Source organism: Larus michahellis, chromosome 4 (genome assembly GCF_964199755.1).
Source record: "Larus michahellis chromosome 4, bLarMic1.1, whole genome shotgun sequence".
NCBI lineage: Eukaryota > Metazoa > Chordata > Aves > Charadriiformes > Laridae > Larus > Larus michahellis.
The window spans coordinates 65,008,655-65,024,701 of NC_133899.1; the positions used below are offsets into that span (position 1 = coordinate 65,008,655).

The following is a 16,047-nucleotide window of genomic DNA, read 5'->3' on the forward strand; positions in this document are numbered from 1 at the left end:
AGAGAATACACTCAGAAAAATATTAAGGCCTGACTTAACCTGCTAAGTGCATCTTTATTCTTCCCCTTCTCCACAATTTATTAACAAAAATTAACTTTTGTAGAAATGACTATACACACAAAAAAATTAAGCATTTTTAGGAGTCAGAGAAATGAACCTTCTTTGATTGTCAGTGTAACATGACTAGAAAAGAAAACCCTTGCAGTCTTCATCCCTTACATCTAAACTAAACAAATCTCAACAAAATATGCCCATTTTGAACTGTGACCAGCACTGAAAATTTCAACCAAAAGGAAAAACTGAGAAAATTACTAGTAAATGAGACAGGAGTATATGTTTACTCATATTTGGGGTAGCTGTAGGGGAAATAAATATTGAATATGGATGCTGCTAGAGCAAAAAATCACTTTGTCTGTGAAATCCTCATAGGCATATAGTCTAGCTATATGTAGCATTTAAGCAATTAATTAAGCCATCGTTCCATTGATGAAATATGTAAAACAACAGCTCCCATTTCACTGTGTAGAAATTAACTCACAAAAGTAGAGCGACAGGTTTAGAGAGCCAGCAGTCGAACCTTTACGTTTTTTCTTGACTCTCTGCAATTACAATTAGTAATACTTGAACTGCTTGGTAGATCCAACTGATATTAGCAGAACCAAGGCCAACTCACAGGGAATGAAGGAGAGCCTTACCTTTTCAGGCTGATCAGCAAATGCAGAAAGACCTGGCTTCACAGACTCAAAGATTTCCCCTTCCAACTCCGGAAGGTCTTCTGCACAAACAAAACGTTACATGAAACAGTCAGCAACTTGAATCTTTTTCTTTAGTTTCAAAAAGGTTGCCTGCAACCTCTGTATAGTGACTATCCTTGATTTCCCCTTGCGAACAATACTATTCCCCTCCTAAAACAAGCGCTGCTCCTTCACTTAAGGAGCATATTTAAAAGAATGTTGCCCTTGAATCCTCCAAGTTCACAAACAATTTATTAAGAACGTATTATAATTAGCAGTATGTTCACTTTGCGTTTGTGAACTACAATGAGTTATAGCAGTGTAGTATGACTGTTGCCTAATCTTAATAACATTTACTTCCCTTTCTGTCCCCAAGCTAATTGTGAAATACTAATTCATATTGAGACAAACACAGTCAACTTTGATTATTCTTAGGTGATTCATCCAACTCACAAACACAGAAGAGAGCTGACTGGGCTCAAGCACTTGCCTACAAAGACAAACAAGTGTGACCATTGCTCCCAGAGCAGCTTGGGTCTAGAAGCTATCCCTGAATATTGCATATTACAAGAGATGGACGTTGTACCAGCCCTTCCAAATTAAGGCTGAAATCACGTGAAGCCACAGAGGTACTATGTGTGGCCCTGAAGGGCTTATTAGCTGAGTCACATCAGCCAGCCTTCCACCTTTGCAAATCTGCTGGCTCACTGTACCCAACCTAATTCACTCTCTTGAATCCTGTTGCGCGTGCAGACGACTTGGGAACCTCTGCACTGCACCAGAAGTAGATATATTGCACTGTGGTATATCTGCACACACAAGTTCTCCTGGAAATTGCTCAGACCTTCGGTGCTTTTAACTCCTTCATTTACTGATTTTAATTCAATACAAAATGTGACATATAAACATATGCAGAATTTAAGTATCTCTTGATATAATTCAAGGTAACATGAAACTTGACAAAACCAACATACACCTCTTTCCAACTCAATCAGACATTCTTTTAAACAGGTGCATAGATGAAAATCTTTGGAAATTCAGAACTCTCCAGCATACCCAGAATTAAACCTCTGAGTTTCAAAAGATATTTTTAGAGCAAAACACCACCACAAATGGACAATAACCATCTGCCAGAGGACCATTTGAAGGATAAACTGTAGAAATGGTCTAGCAGAAGATCTACCTGCCCATGGCAGAGGTGTTGGAACTAAATGATCTTTTAGGGTCCTTCCAATCCAAACCATTCTACAATTCTATGAAATCTTCAGTTGTTCCCAAATGCTGTGTTGGCAAGAAAGACTCTTTTAGGAAGCTGGAACCTAAGTCAACATAGTTCAAGTGCACAGACTGACATGGGGTCTTACCTGGGCTCTTCTGCACAAAGGTATAAATGTGAATCCGGGTTCCAGTGCTTCCTGCGTCAAACATTATGCCATAAAAAGTGTTGGCTTTGGCATTTATAGGGCACATGTTAGGCGGAAAGTAATCCTGAAACCACATGTTTGAATGGGAAAGAACAAAGGACAAAGAAGAAAATGCCAATGCTAGAAGGATGGGAAGTCTGGAAGTTGCCATCTTGCCAGGACCCCTTGAAGCAGTCAAGCATGGATCAGCAATCACAGAGCTGCAGTAGGTCCTGTAGATGAAAAAAAAAGCAGAAATGGAAATTACCAAGAGCCCTCTCTTTAAAAACTCTGTAGGGGAAAAAAAAATAAAAAAATAAATTGGTGTGTACACATACATTCTGCCCTTTAGATGCTTTTCAGCTTCTCATCCAAAAGATGTGATTTACTGCACTTAATGCTACAACTACATCTAAATGGTTTGTTCTTTCAGAGTAAACGTTTCTCCATTTCCCAAATGCAGTAGAGTTAAAGTAGTTTGCTTCCCAGTATTTCTAGTTTTGACTTTATTTAGACAATTTTTTTCTCTGATTTGGCTTGAAGGTTCTTGACATTTAGAGTCGCCAGAACCTCCAAAAAGCCCAAATGTTAGCCGAAAAGAAGCATCACCAAAGGGGAGCTCAGAGCAGAAATGCTTTGCCCTACCATTTACACACTTAAAATGCTGTGGCAGAACACAAGTGTTATTCAGAGTCACAAACAAAGAGAATTTCATCTCGGGCGAAGAACAGCTGCTGGGACAGATTAGGGCACAGAGCGACTGACGGCATATCCTTCCAACAGCATCCTCATCCCCAAGAAAAGCCTGTACTGCACACGAGGGACTGAACTGTAAGGTGCACCTGGGCTCTGCCTTGCAGTATTTTTCACACTTTTCCTTTCTGTCTTGATCTTCGTTTTTCATCATTTTCTCCTGACACCGTTTTCATTTTCTGAATTATGAAGAAATCCAACAAAACTCCACCACACTCTCACATCTAGACCAGTTGCCCTGAGCACTCAGGTTGTTTACACAGCTTCAAACAACAGCTTCTATAAGCCAAGGCCCCAGGGTTCTGTGATGCAGTACTGAGTATCAAGATACAACTATACTTTCTCTGTGTTAACACATATTTCCTTGCACATTTTTTTTTCCTAAAAAATTCTAATAAAGCAAAGATACGGGCACAGAAATGATAGGGTTCATTAGATGCCCAAGTAAAAAGGAGGAGAATATATAGCTATCTTCGTTATTTGCTTTTTAACGGCAGAAAAGAGCATGTAGCCAGATGCCCCACCATATGCAGTATCACCTGCACTGACACACACACAGCACTCAGCACGCAGAAGGTGCAAATAGCTCCTTATCATTCTCCAGACACTTGGCGACACATCCATCCGCCCACAGCACTGAATATTCTACCTCATGTCTGTTCATCTGCTCTGCCTGAGACCCTCACCCGCCTCTAGCCCTTACAGCTGATTGTCTTTTAGCGATCTGCTCAGCCCCACTATGTTCATTCTCTTGAAATCTTTATTTGCTATCTCTATCCTACATTTATTCATTCCTAATGCCAAGCTCTCTCCTTTCCTTTCTACACGAACCTGACATAGACATCTATTTCCACACACCTTTCTCCCACACCCAAAGAACTCACTTATCCTCCACTACCTTTTAACCCAGATTTAGCCCTTGTACAACTTTTATTATTTCCATCCTTCATCTTTGTCCCCAGTTACAGCAAAGCAAGATTAACTTTTACCCATTCTCAGTAAACAACGTCACATTGAGTCATTCCTCCAGCATCTCTCTAACTTACTCAACAGTTCAGCTACCTCTATGGCAAACAAAATGTCACAGCCCACTGCAGAAAGGTAACCTTGCCTGTCTTCTGTGAACTTTATTTCTATCCTCCTGTTCCTAACAAATGCAGAGAGCTGTGGGCAGAAGCACAAGTTCTTAATCCACTCTGCCTTAGCAGCATACTCTGAGAAGAGGAAGAAGTGACTTTACCATTCCACAAATAGGCAACAGCCCTGACCCACCCTCTGTGACAGATCAATTCCAACTGCAGTAATTTCTAAAGCATTCACATTTTATGTGAAAATGTGTAAACAGTTAGTTCTAACCTGTAACAACTTAAGAGTCCTGTCCTGAACAGCGTTCATGAAAAGCGCTGAGCCATTTGGCAGTTTCATAGCTATAGATTTGTACTAAGATACAGCTGGCATTACCCACGTTTGCCTCATCACAGCAAGGAGGTCTACTGAAAATTCAAGAAGCTGCAGTGTTTTCACAGAACATAAGCCACATTAGTGAGTGCTACCTTCCAGGTGGCCAGAAGAGGTGGTGTTATTCTCATACAATGCAAGGATTTTGCTTACTGAACCATCACAAATACAACCCAAGCACCTGCCTTAAGAACAAACTCCAGAGTCCTATTACAAATGGCACGTGACACTTATGCAAGCCTCAGAATCTCCGATGATCCGAAAATATCCAAGCAACTGCCATCATTAACACATACTTTTCTTGCCAGATATACTACTGGATGAGCCTTAGCGTCCCATGAAACACTCTCTCATTAAGCTTCTCTTCCCTATCCCTTCTCAGACATCCACCGCCACTTCACACTTTCCGTTCTCTACTTCTCCCCTGACTTTTTTGCCTTCCACCTTTGTCTTCCTAAAAATGAAAAAATAAAATTCAGGATTTTATTTTTCTCCACCCTTGTTAAAAATGAAAAAAGCACATTGAGCCTCTTCAATGAGTGGTTCAGACCATTTAACCAAGTGCACTAGCAAAACAGTGTCCCCAAGAAGCATAAAAATAGACGAGGAGAGTAAGAAATTGAAGACAACGGAGGGAAACAGGCAGAGCGTAACAGAGGTGGCAATGGAAAAGGAATTTGTAAAGAGAGGGTCAGAATAAAGAATGGAGGAAAAAAAATAGGGTAGAGGTAGACAAGGGATTAGTCACTGAGAAGGAAAAATATTTCCAAAAGAGTTCCTCTCAAACAACTTAAAATCCTAGCTGCTACTGGAATACAACACGATGGATAAAATGAACAACAAACAGAAAGGAGAAAACAAGGTAACAGTAATATAAGCACCAAGATCATTAAAATAAGCAAGCAGTTAGGACCAACAGTAGGCTCCACTTACTGCCTTTATAAATGAGCAGTAACAATCAACATCAATCGTGAATACGTTAGGCACACACCTGAAGCAGGATGGAAGCAACAGCTATTCCGCTCCAGAGATTCCTAATGAGAACCACCTTGGAGCGCGGCGACAAGAGACGCTGCCCCTGCACTTCTTCACCTCCGCTTTCAGCTAGCAGGAGCGCACTACGTTATCAGGCAAAGCATAAAGTCACGGAGGCACATAAAAATATCAGGCGAGCTGCTCTATTCAAATTTGAGTTTATCATTGCTTAATACCAGCAGAGAAACATGCTCAGATAATTACACGGCACGAATTTCAAGAAGTTGAAAGTTAACCGAGCTCAGCAAGTTAGTAAAACATTGACACAAACATTACAGCTGACCTCAACAGCACCGCTCTGAGTCCAGTGACCCAAGGTAGAACGCTCGTTTCCCAACACAGAGAAACACATGTAAGTATCACCTGTACGAGGCAGATTTTAGATACTAAGCCAAAAAAAGCTGAAGCACATCCAATATAAAGATTTGGGAGCTACACAGACTGTACGATCCAAAAATATGGGGATGCTGCATAGAGGCTACCAAGACTGAGAGCGTAAATAGGAAGAAAAGAAAAAAGAAACAAAAAAACCCCAACCAAACTCTCCTTAAACAACAGAAGTAAAAAAAAAAGCCAGAATTATAATAATAAACCATAAGACAGCAAAACACAACCTTACTTAGAGTTCACCATACACAAAAGCACTGGTAATTTTCAAGACAAGAAAGTCTCACCCACGTTCTTGGGCATTTCTGACAGAAAAACATGCAAAACCCAAAGCACAGCAAGAGGAGCATCTCCCCGTAAAAATGAACGAGTCTGTTGTGAGCGGAAGGAAAAGTGGTGTGCCTGAGACACACAAGAATTTCCCTTCTGTTTCCTAAAATATCATTGGGAAATATTTGGACATAAAGAAAAATATTGGAAAATAATTAGATATATTTAGGACACATAAATACTTATATTTTAGGTAACAAAATAGATAAATCATGTAATTAAATTCCTATTGTTATTTATTGCTCAAGCACACCAAAAATCATTCGGAATGGAAGGTCTATTTTCTGCACTAAACCAGGAGCAAAATCTATTTTCCAGATGAGCAGCTCTTACCGTAACAAGATCTATTTCCCAGATGAGCAGCTTTTACACATAACACTCACAACGAGACAAATACATTTTTACTTCTTTTTTTTTTTTTCTTCCCCCCGCAGCAATAAAAAGTCTTTACATTTTTTCTGGACTAATTTTTATCTAATAAAAAAAATGAAAGCTTCCTTGGACTGTTTTGACAAAAAAATTTAAGCTTCTTAAAAGTACACGGTTTAAAAAATCACAATAGAAAGAATTTATTATTTATTATTATAATATTTATTATATTATAATCTATTATCACAATAACTGAATTCACTGGCAGAATTTCCCAGCATTTCCATAAAGATAGCGTCACAATTTTCTTTGCACACATACGTTTGGGGCAAAACTCTGGATCTAGAGCTTTAAATGTTAGAAAAAAAAAAACAAACCCACAACCAACTCACAAACACGCGTTATCAGCAGTCTTAATCTTCTTTTTCCCGTCCTCAGGCTCCAAATACACGTTATTTATTTATTCTTATTTCTGGCCAAGTGGGTTTTCAATTTTCCTAATTAACGGGAGCAAGGCAGCTTTCCAAGGGACTGCCGTGTGAGCCTGACCCTCCTGCGGCGGGTGTCCCTTTACAACTGTGTCACTGTAACCCTGCGGCGGGGGGGGGGGGGGGGGGGGGGGGGCTGGAAATAACATCTTTTGTTGGACCGACCAGTGTTCTCAGAAGACGAGATTTTGGGTGCGGAGGGGGTTTTTTGCTTCCGCCTCAGCCTGGGGAGAAAAATCCTGCAAACCGCCGCGTGACACCCCTCTTCCCGATCCAAAAGGGCTCCAGGGATCGTTTCGGGTTTTTTTTTTTTTTAAACTTTTATACATCTCGACGCCGAACCGTTCTTCCTTTCTCCACGCCAAACAGCCACGATTAACCTCCCCCACACACACACCTAAAAAAACCCCCGCCTTCATTTTCTCGCCTCCGCGGCTGCTCCCCGGGCCCGGCGCTGGGGACGCCGCCGCCGCTCGCCTCCCGTAGCCGGCACCGGTAACGCTAAGCAGAAACGCGCATTTTTCCCCTCAATATCCCCCCTCAGCTGTCGCTCGACCGAGACAGCGCGTCCTCCTGCCCGCCCCGGGAGGCGACGGCGGCGCCGCCGCGGGGAGTAACGGAAACGCCGCCGACTTGCGGAGCTCTCAACGCCGCTCCCCGACACCTCCCCGCTGTCCACATCCCTCCCGGGAAGCCGGCGGGTTCACCGGCGGGACGGCAGCAGCCCCCGGCCGCCCCCGCCCTCCTGATGCCGGCGCCGTCGGCCCGGGGCGGCGGGCGGGGGTGCGGTTGCCATGGCAGCGCGGCGCTGTCACACACCCTACCCCCCCCCCCGCCCCCGCCGCTGCGCGCGCTCACCGGTCGCTGGGAGCGCTGGCGGCGACGCCGCATCTCGCCGGCCCCTGCGTGTCACGTCAGCGTGACGCGCCCCGCGTGACGCGCCCGTCGCGCGCGTTGCGCGTGGCGGGCCGGCGCCGTCCGGTTTCCATGGGGACGGGCCGCTGCCCGCGCTCCTCGTTGCGGCGCCGCCCGTAACGGAAGCGGCGGGGCGGGTTGCCGTGGAGACGCGGCGGTGGCGGCGGGGGGGGAGTCATGGCGGGAGGGCGTCAGTCGTTGTGCCGCTGCGGCGCCTTCCCGCTGCCGCAGGCCGACGGCGGCGGGGCAGGCGGCTCGGGTGACCGAAGATGGAGGCCGGCGGGACGGCGTTACTTCCTGGCAGCCGGTGGCCGCCCCGCCCCGCCGACGGGCGGCCGGGTGACGGTGAAGCAGCAGCGCACCCTGGCGGCGGCAAGGCTCCTCGCGGGCTGGGCCGTGAGGGGGAGGCCTTGCCCCTCCCTGCCTGGGGCCTGCGCCCTCACACCGGCGGCGTCCCCCCAGGACGAGGGAGAGAGCAACGTACCGGGACGAGCTCAGGGGAGGGCACCGACGTGGTGCGGGGCTGCAGCACAGGGCAAGAAGAGGCCGAAGCATTTTTTCTTCTCAGCTTAAAAGCAGAAAAAAGCTCAGGGAATCCACTCATTTTAGCTCCCTGGAGAAGGGTTTAGGGAAAATAGGGACAAACTCTACTCAGAACACAATGAAGAAAAAGAATCCCTACACCGTCGCTTCCATTTCCTCTATGGCAGGTTGTTTCGCTTTAGTCCTTTTCTTACTTTTCTAAATCCAAGTACCAAACAGAGCCCTTTTTGTCAGTTAGAAAAAGAAACTGAAAATGGAAACTAAAATAAAATTATTTTAACATCCTGTTTATTGAATGAGAAGATAAAAAGCTCTGATCCCCAGGATCTGGGTGAGGTCAGATGGTAGGAGGCAATTTTCTTGCTTACAGACCACCGTTTTCTTTCAGCCTATCTGGTATAGAAGATCTTAATCAGGCCTTTTTCCAGCTGCCTCTTTTTCTCTCTGCATCTGTCTTTTTTTCTCCTTTCCTAAACTGCTTCTCTAACACTGCACCTCTATCCAAACAGTAAGGAAGAAACCCCTCTGTCCACATAGTTTTAATTCTTAGGTAGAGTTCCACATCTGTTTGTATCTTCCCACGGGGTCACAGCCTCCTTCGGGCAAATCCGCCTGCCCTGGTGTGGGGTTCTCCATGCGCTGCAGGTGGATATTTGCTCCACCGATTACCTCCATGGGCTGCAGGGGGACAGCCTGCCTCACCATGGCCTTCACCACGGGCTGCAGGGGGATCTCTGCTTCAGCAGCTGGAGCACATTCTCCTCCTCCTTCTTCACTGACCTTAGCATCTGCAGGGCTGCTGTTGCTCTCACATATTCTCACTCCTCTCTCTAGCTGCTGTTGGAGCAGGACCTGCTGCAGCAGGGTTTTTTTCCCCCTTTCTTAAATATATTACCACGGAGGAGCTACCACCATTGCTGATGGGCTCAGCGTTGGCCAGCGGTAGGTCTGTTGTGGAGCCGGCTGGCGTTGGCTCTATCAGACACAGGGGAAGCTTCAGCAGCATCTCACAGAAGCCACTCCTGTAGCCCCCTCCCCGCCACTACCAAAACCTTGCCATGCAAACCCAATGCAATGATAAAATGGACCTTGCTTTAAACTTGCTATGAATTTCTAGACTTGTTATTTCACTGGAAGGTAGCTTCTGCTGAGTTTGCAGCATTTCTTCTAATGATGAATTCAGTCATTAAAACACTGCAGCTTAGTATGATGTCAGACATTCAATTCTGTGTGCTCTGTGTTTTGTGTTACAATATTTGATGATCAGTTTCTCTCATTTGGTTTTCTTCTTATTGAGAATTTCTGATTTGCAGGCAGACTATGACCAACAAATACAAGAACCGGAAGAGAAATTTCGGAAAAAAAGCTGGGGAAATTGGCCAAATTCAATTATAACTGAAATTAATAAAGGACTTCCGCAAGGAGAAAGCAGCTATGGAGAAAGGGCTGGAGGATGTAAGTTTGTCATAAATATGTGTTTGCAATATTTAATTGTAAGGCAACTTTTTTGTCTGCATAGCAGCATAGAGTTTGGGAGTGGAGGAGGACAGACGTGGCCGATCTACTGGATTGTTTTCTTTACATTTTACAGAGTGAGGAAAAGCACTAGGTTAATAAAATGGAAATTCTGAAGCCAGAGCTCATTTTGGTAATGGTCCAGTGCTTGTTTTAGTTTTTTTTACACAATAACATGGAATCATACAAACATATATGTGGATGGACTAGAGCATCTAGTACACACTTTAAAGATATATATAGAGGAGCTAGCAATTGACTATAGCAGTATAAGTCTGACAGATTTCTCAGTAGTCAGCTCAGTTAGTATGTGAATACCACTATGGTATCATCTTTTGAACCACGTAAGCCATTTAGAATATAAAACTAGGGACTGTCTTTCATTAAACACTTACACAGCACATGGCCTAGTCAGAGATACTTTGGAGCTATAATACAAACATCAAATAGTAGTATTGTCTGTAAAACATTTCAGCCTGGGGTAAAGAAGTATCCCAGCTGACTTATGACATGAAAAAAGTGCCTCGAGCAATTCAAGTGCCTTGCTGACTCAGCTCTACTGGAATTTTTTTCAGCCACAAGAAGAGGCTTAGAAACACCACCAGATGCTTTCTGTAGAGTAAAATGAGGTCAACAGCATTTGGATTATTAATAGATAGCTCCTTTTAAGCTAAGATATTAAAAGCAAATTAGTCAGGCATTTTTCAAGGAACCCTTGAGGCGTTGGACTTTGTATGATCTTGATGACTGAATGAATAGACAAAGTAAAGCATTAAACAGAGTGACAGAGTATGTGTGAATGACTGTCAGTGATGTGGAAATACGGGCACAGGCGACCTATGAAGGGGAAGCAAAGTAATAATACAAGCCAGAAGGTTAAGTGAATTTTATAGATTGTGTAAAAATTTGATGAAGACCGTGGGTAGTGCAGGGAAGGAAGAATTTCCCCAAATCAAAACCTTCAAAAGCAATATAAATAGCACAAATAGTATGTGCAGAGAACTAGAGGAAGCAGAGAAATGCTACTGGTATTGAAACATCAAAAATTAGTGTCTGTCTTCCTAGTACAGCTGAAAAAACCCTTTGCATGATAGTATTGTCTAGATTCGGAATGCTTGGGGGGGTTTCTGTAGTGAGAATTACTGTATGAGGCGTAATATCCTCTCAATTAGTAATGACTTTGTGGGCACCTAATTTCAACTAGGCTATCACTGTTTTTGTCATTATTTCTATGGATTAAATGAAAGATAAGCTTGAAAGAGTTCTTTGAATAGTCATTCTGCCATGTGCTGTGGAATTTGATATAGAACTTCTGGTATAGATGTGCTTCTGCGGTTTCCTTTTAATAATTATTATTGCTTCTCTAATCTTTTTGGTTTTATAGGCATTGCTATTCTGGTATTCTTCTCTTGCTTTTTACTCATTCCAGTGAACTCACGCTGAAGCCTAAGAATTACAATTGAGATGCTAGCAGCTCTCTACTATGTTGCTGATCATTTTAACAGAAACATCCAGTAGATGGCAAATCCAGTTTTTTTTTCAACTGTTCTCCTCTGTGTCAGAAGCCCCTGCTCTGCATCGTGCTTTCAAAGGCTGTTTTCCTCAAGCTTCATAATAATCTAAAAATTAAGCCATTACTTGAAATAGACACTGACCTATTAAAAACAAGATGACGTGGTACAGTACAGATTGACAGGATTTCATTTTATAGTGAATAAAACAAAATCTCAGATTCATAAGTGTGGGTATCTCAGAATTTGTATTAGGATGCAGTTTAGTTTAAATTAGGGCTACACATGTCGTGGTGGCCAGGATTACAGGTCTCCAGTCTCTGGCTGGAAATCTGTGCCTACAACACTGCAGCAGTGTCCAGGCACTTGGATTTTAAGCCACAGAGTTAAGGTCCCCCATACCTGAAGCTTGCATACGTCCTTGGAGAGAGATCAAAATTATCCTACTCCCAAATAAAATGTTTGCTTAGTACGCATTGGCTATTCAATAATTTATTGACGCACAATCAGTTAGAATGCGTTGTTCAGGTTATCTTATCTCAAAAACGATACAGCAGAAACACTTCATGACAAATCGGAGCTGAAAGTAGTTACAAAAATCTAAGGAAGCTTCCCCTTGGAGCAAGAGGAGGAGACTGGAACCAAGAATGAAAATTGGTTATACGTATTGATCCTTTTATGTATGGACAGGGGAAGCAAGGAAATGTACTTGAAACTAATACAGGTTAGTACTAACCCTCCCTCTCCCAGTGTTTGTAACCATTACACGTATAACAGAAATCATTGGGTTTGTCCTACTTGGTTTAGAGAGACATAGATTTAGAAGGCAAAAAGACAGCGCTGTGTGCTCAGATTTATTTTTTTTAATTTACATGCTATGAATAACTGAACAAGACCAAGGCAGAACTAGAATTTAAAACCTATTTTACATGTATAGAATCCATGAGAGATATGCCTTTGAAATTTTCTTCTAATACATTGATCTTTTCTGCGTTTTTCAGGGAAAAAATCCCATTTGAAAAAGTGGATATCAGTGAGTTGACATGGGGACAAAAAGAACGTGTTCTCTGATTGCTTTTTGCCAAAATGAATGGCACAAATCCATGGTAATATTCTGTTTCTTCAGTAGGTGACTGCTGAGCTTTTCCTGTTACAGGAGCTGGGCTGATAACTCCAGGTCAAGGGATTCCAAGAAACTCTGAATCTAGCTAACTGTGTGGCTTGGTGTGACATACTTCATCCTTTTGAAAAAGGTGATTTAACCTTTTGAAAAACTTGATATACTATACACTAATTTTGGTCATGCACCAGATTATACTGTTAGATCTTTGTGTGTAGTATCAAAAGAAAAGCAAGTGGAAGTAAATTTAGGTATTGCTGAGGAAGACAGAGAGTTAAATTTGCTCAGTGCAGTGGGATTAATTTTGTTCCGTGGTTAATGAATCCCTATCCATCTTTGCCAAACAAGTAAATAATGTATATTGTGAGTATTGCTCCCCGCATATGTTTCCTTTTAATAACAGTACTGTAAAGCAATCTGACCAGTATTAAAAACTACAAATATCCACAACTAGATTATTAAAAGTGTCTCATTAGTGGCTCATTAGTGTCTGCCTAAGAAATTTGGGAGCATGACTTTAGAGATATCTAAAATATGGCTAACACTGGAAATTCAAAGTTCAAACAGCATTAAATATATTATAAGCTGTGAACTGGGGCGTAAGAGGGCCCAAAGAGAAACCTAAAACGCTATGATTTTTAACGTGGTTTGGGGAGATGTAATGCTTAGGGTGGAATATCAGCTTCTTTGTGTTAAAAGAGTTTGTTTATTTATTTATTTTTAAATTAAATTTAAATTTTGTTAGAAAAAGTTACATTAATGGCATTTTAGCAAATTTTGTTAAGGTTATTACAGCACAAGCAAGAAATGTATAATTAAAATGATTCATCCATCAGCTTTTATAGTTCCAATTTGTGCATGGATTTAACTCCTTTTATCAGTATTTGCCAGCATGCCAGAATGCACCTAAAGATGTAGAGTACGAAAGCTTGAGGAATGTAATAAACCCACTTCATTTTAAGTTGACTTATGATTAAACCCAGATTTATAAAAACTTTTTTTTGTTTGCTTGTTTCTCCTCATTCCCTTTTAGTTGAAATGATTTTGCCACAAAATAGAGAATTCCATAGTGAACTGAACTCACATTCAGTTCGTAGTGCTGATTTTGGATAGTGTACTGCAACAGCTCAGGTGCCCTGGCATTTCTTGCCTGCTGTTTGTTTTAGAAAACAAGTTTGGTGTGGGATTAGAAAGCTGGCTGAGCACAAATCATTAGATGAGGACTACTTTGCTCTTGTTTCTTCCTCACAGCAAGTACAGTTTGGCTACTTCAGCTCCAGCTTCTGATGATACTGGAGAAGAAAGCAAAATTGGGTAAGATGCTAAATTATAGCACACTATCTAACATCTCCTCAGTCCTGCTTATATATAAATGGATGCAATTGTCTCTCTGTCATCCCTCCCACTTTAGAATACTTTGGTTTGTCTGAAGATCTATATTAGTGTTTCTATACACAAATAAATGTATGTGTGACAAGAGAGAGGAATTTTTTATTTATTTTGAGATTTCTAGTCATGTTAATCTTGTAGCAGCAGGCATTTAGACTCAGCTCTCATGAAAAAAAGTTGATCTCATGCCCCCTTGAAGCCTCCTCTTATTGAAAAGCAGCTTTAGTATTTTTTGAGGATTCTCTTGTGAAAGGCCATGATCATAAAAGGAGATGCATTTTCAGCCAGCACAGGAAGTTTTGATTAAAAGGCAAAATCTATTAATCTGATTTGGTGTTCGGTGTAGAATCACTTAGAGAGAACGGACCAGTATGAAGACTTATACGCCTGATTTTCAGATACAGACTCAGATACAACTATATAGCTAATTATAATATTCCAAGGCAAGCAGTATCAACTTACCCTGGAGGAATAAGTAGGGAGGGGTTCTGGCGTGCCATCATGGAATGTCATGTCAGACATGAGACATTAAAGCAGACAAAAGAAAATGTAATACCCAGACATTGAATGATCAGATAAAGTTCTTAAACAGGAGCCCTGGAGGGATTTATACGGAAAGCTGAGAGACACCTCCTTTGGAGAGGCAGACTGCCACCTCCAGAAACAGGAGTGGAAGTGAGTTGTAGCCTTTTTTTTGCACAGAGAGGGAAAACAAGCAGGATTGGAACTCACAGGGCCCATTTGTCAAAGGTGGTTAAAATATTTTAACATAATTTTTGGACTTAAGAGTATCAAATAGCTTTGAGAATCTAGACTGCAGTGCCTTCTAGGCAAGAAATGATTTTTAATAGGAGACAAAGGGCGGACAAAGGCTATTTTAATAGAATCTAAAGAAATTTATCAGGAGGTACTTTATACTTAGATTATCCTTTTGTATAATATAAAAGATATATCTTTAGCTTTTTTTAAATTGTGAATGTTGAAATTAAAAGGAGAATAAACAGGTGAGTAGAAAGTAACAGCAGTGAGATGAAACAGGTACATCATGATCAGTCAGCATCTGCAGCTTGATCTAAAAAGGCATTTCATTAGCTAAGAAACACATATACAAGATTTGTATTTTTAGTACAATTATTTAAAACCATCTGTTTAAAAAATGCTGTTGGAAATGCAGATAACTGGAAAAGATGTTTGCACACAAATGAAATGATTATACAAGTGTCCAGAACAGGTCTGGAGAATGCAATTCTTCAAGGAGCAGGTAAGCTTGATAATAAAGACCGCTTTTGTTACAGGAGAAGCTGAATTTTAGACTTTCTAAAGGAAAGACACAATGGGCTTTAATAAGACAACAGAAAAGTCAGAATAGCAATACTGATTAGGAAGAAAATTAAAGTGTTTTGAAAGTGAATGACTGTAGACAATATTAGAAACGGTTGATTAGTATTCCTTTCCCAGGCGCATGAATGAATGCCAAGGTCTTAATGGCGATTTACCTTGAGTATTTTACCTTTGCAGCACAGAAAATACTTCTCCCAACCTAATATTCATTACACAGCAGGCCGAATTATCAGATTCATTATCTTCTGCAGTAATCCTTCCGCACATTCAGATGTTAACACCACAAGCAGAGCAAGGCAGCTGTACACTTTGGCATGAACAACAGCCAACAGCCACAGTGATTACCGACCCATCTGCACTTTTCATTTTGGAAGATACCTTGTGAGCGAAGCTGCAAATTCTAAATCCCCTATCTGCTACACTACTTCTTTGACTGCACATTTGAAATCCATCTGAAATAGTTATTTTCCTCTTGCTTAAAATTAAGGTTTTATTCTTTCCCAAGCTAGGGGCTCGGATGACCGTGTACAAAACGCTAGTGGTGCTATTGGATTTGGACTAGCGGTTAGAACTCTGTATATATGTGTTGCTATAATTTGATAAAGATGTATTTTCACTTTGTATTAAAGTCACATAAAGCTTAAGAGTTTTTGTGGTCAAATGATGTGTATGCAGAAACAGAAGCAATGCACTCCTTGAAATGCGGTATAAGGAAATTGGGACAGAGGTCCCTGAGGTACTGTAAAAGGAAGATGT

General features: G+C 41.7%; 1 protein-coding gene across 6 annotated transcripts in view; it reads right to left on the reverse strand.

The window, feature by feature from the left end:
• The window catches only part of ENTPD5 (ectonucleoside triphosphate diphosphohydrolase 5 (inactive)), a 25,413-nt gene extending 17,486 nt beyond the window's left edge, over positions 1 to 7,927 (reverse strand). Inside the window, exons 1-3 of one of the 6 annotated variants that reach the window (XM_074585225.1) lie at positions 7,816 to 7,927; positions 2,099 to 2,370; positions 696 to 775 (exon numbers count right to left, since the gene is read on the reverse strand). In XM_074585225.1, the coding sequence (XP_074441326.1) occupies positions 696 to 775; positions 2,099 to 2,309 (291 nt within the window). In that variant the 5' untranslated portion in view covers positions 2,310 to 2,370; positions 7,816 to 7,927. Of the gene's footprint in view, positions 1 to 695; positions 776 to 2,098; positions 2,371 to 2,475; positions 2,500 to 5,339; positions 5,690 to 6,850; positions 7,053 to 7,354; positions 7,482 to 7,815 lie in introns of those variants that run through there. The other 5 variants (XM_074585227.1, XM_074585226.1, XM_074585228.1 and 2 more) reach the window with 5 other exon arrangements.
• Positions 7,928 to 16,047: the final 8,120 nt, after the last annotated feature.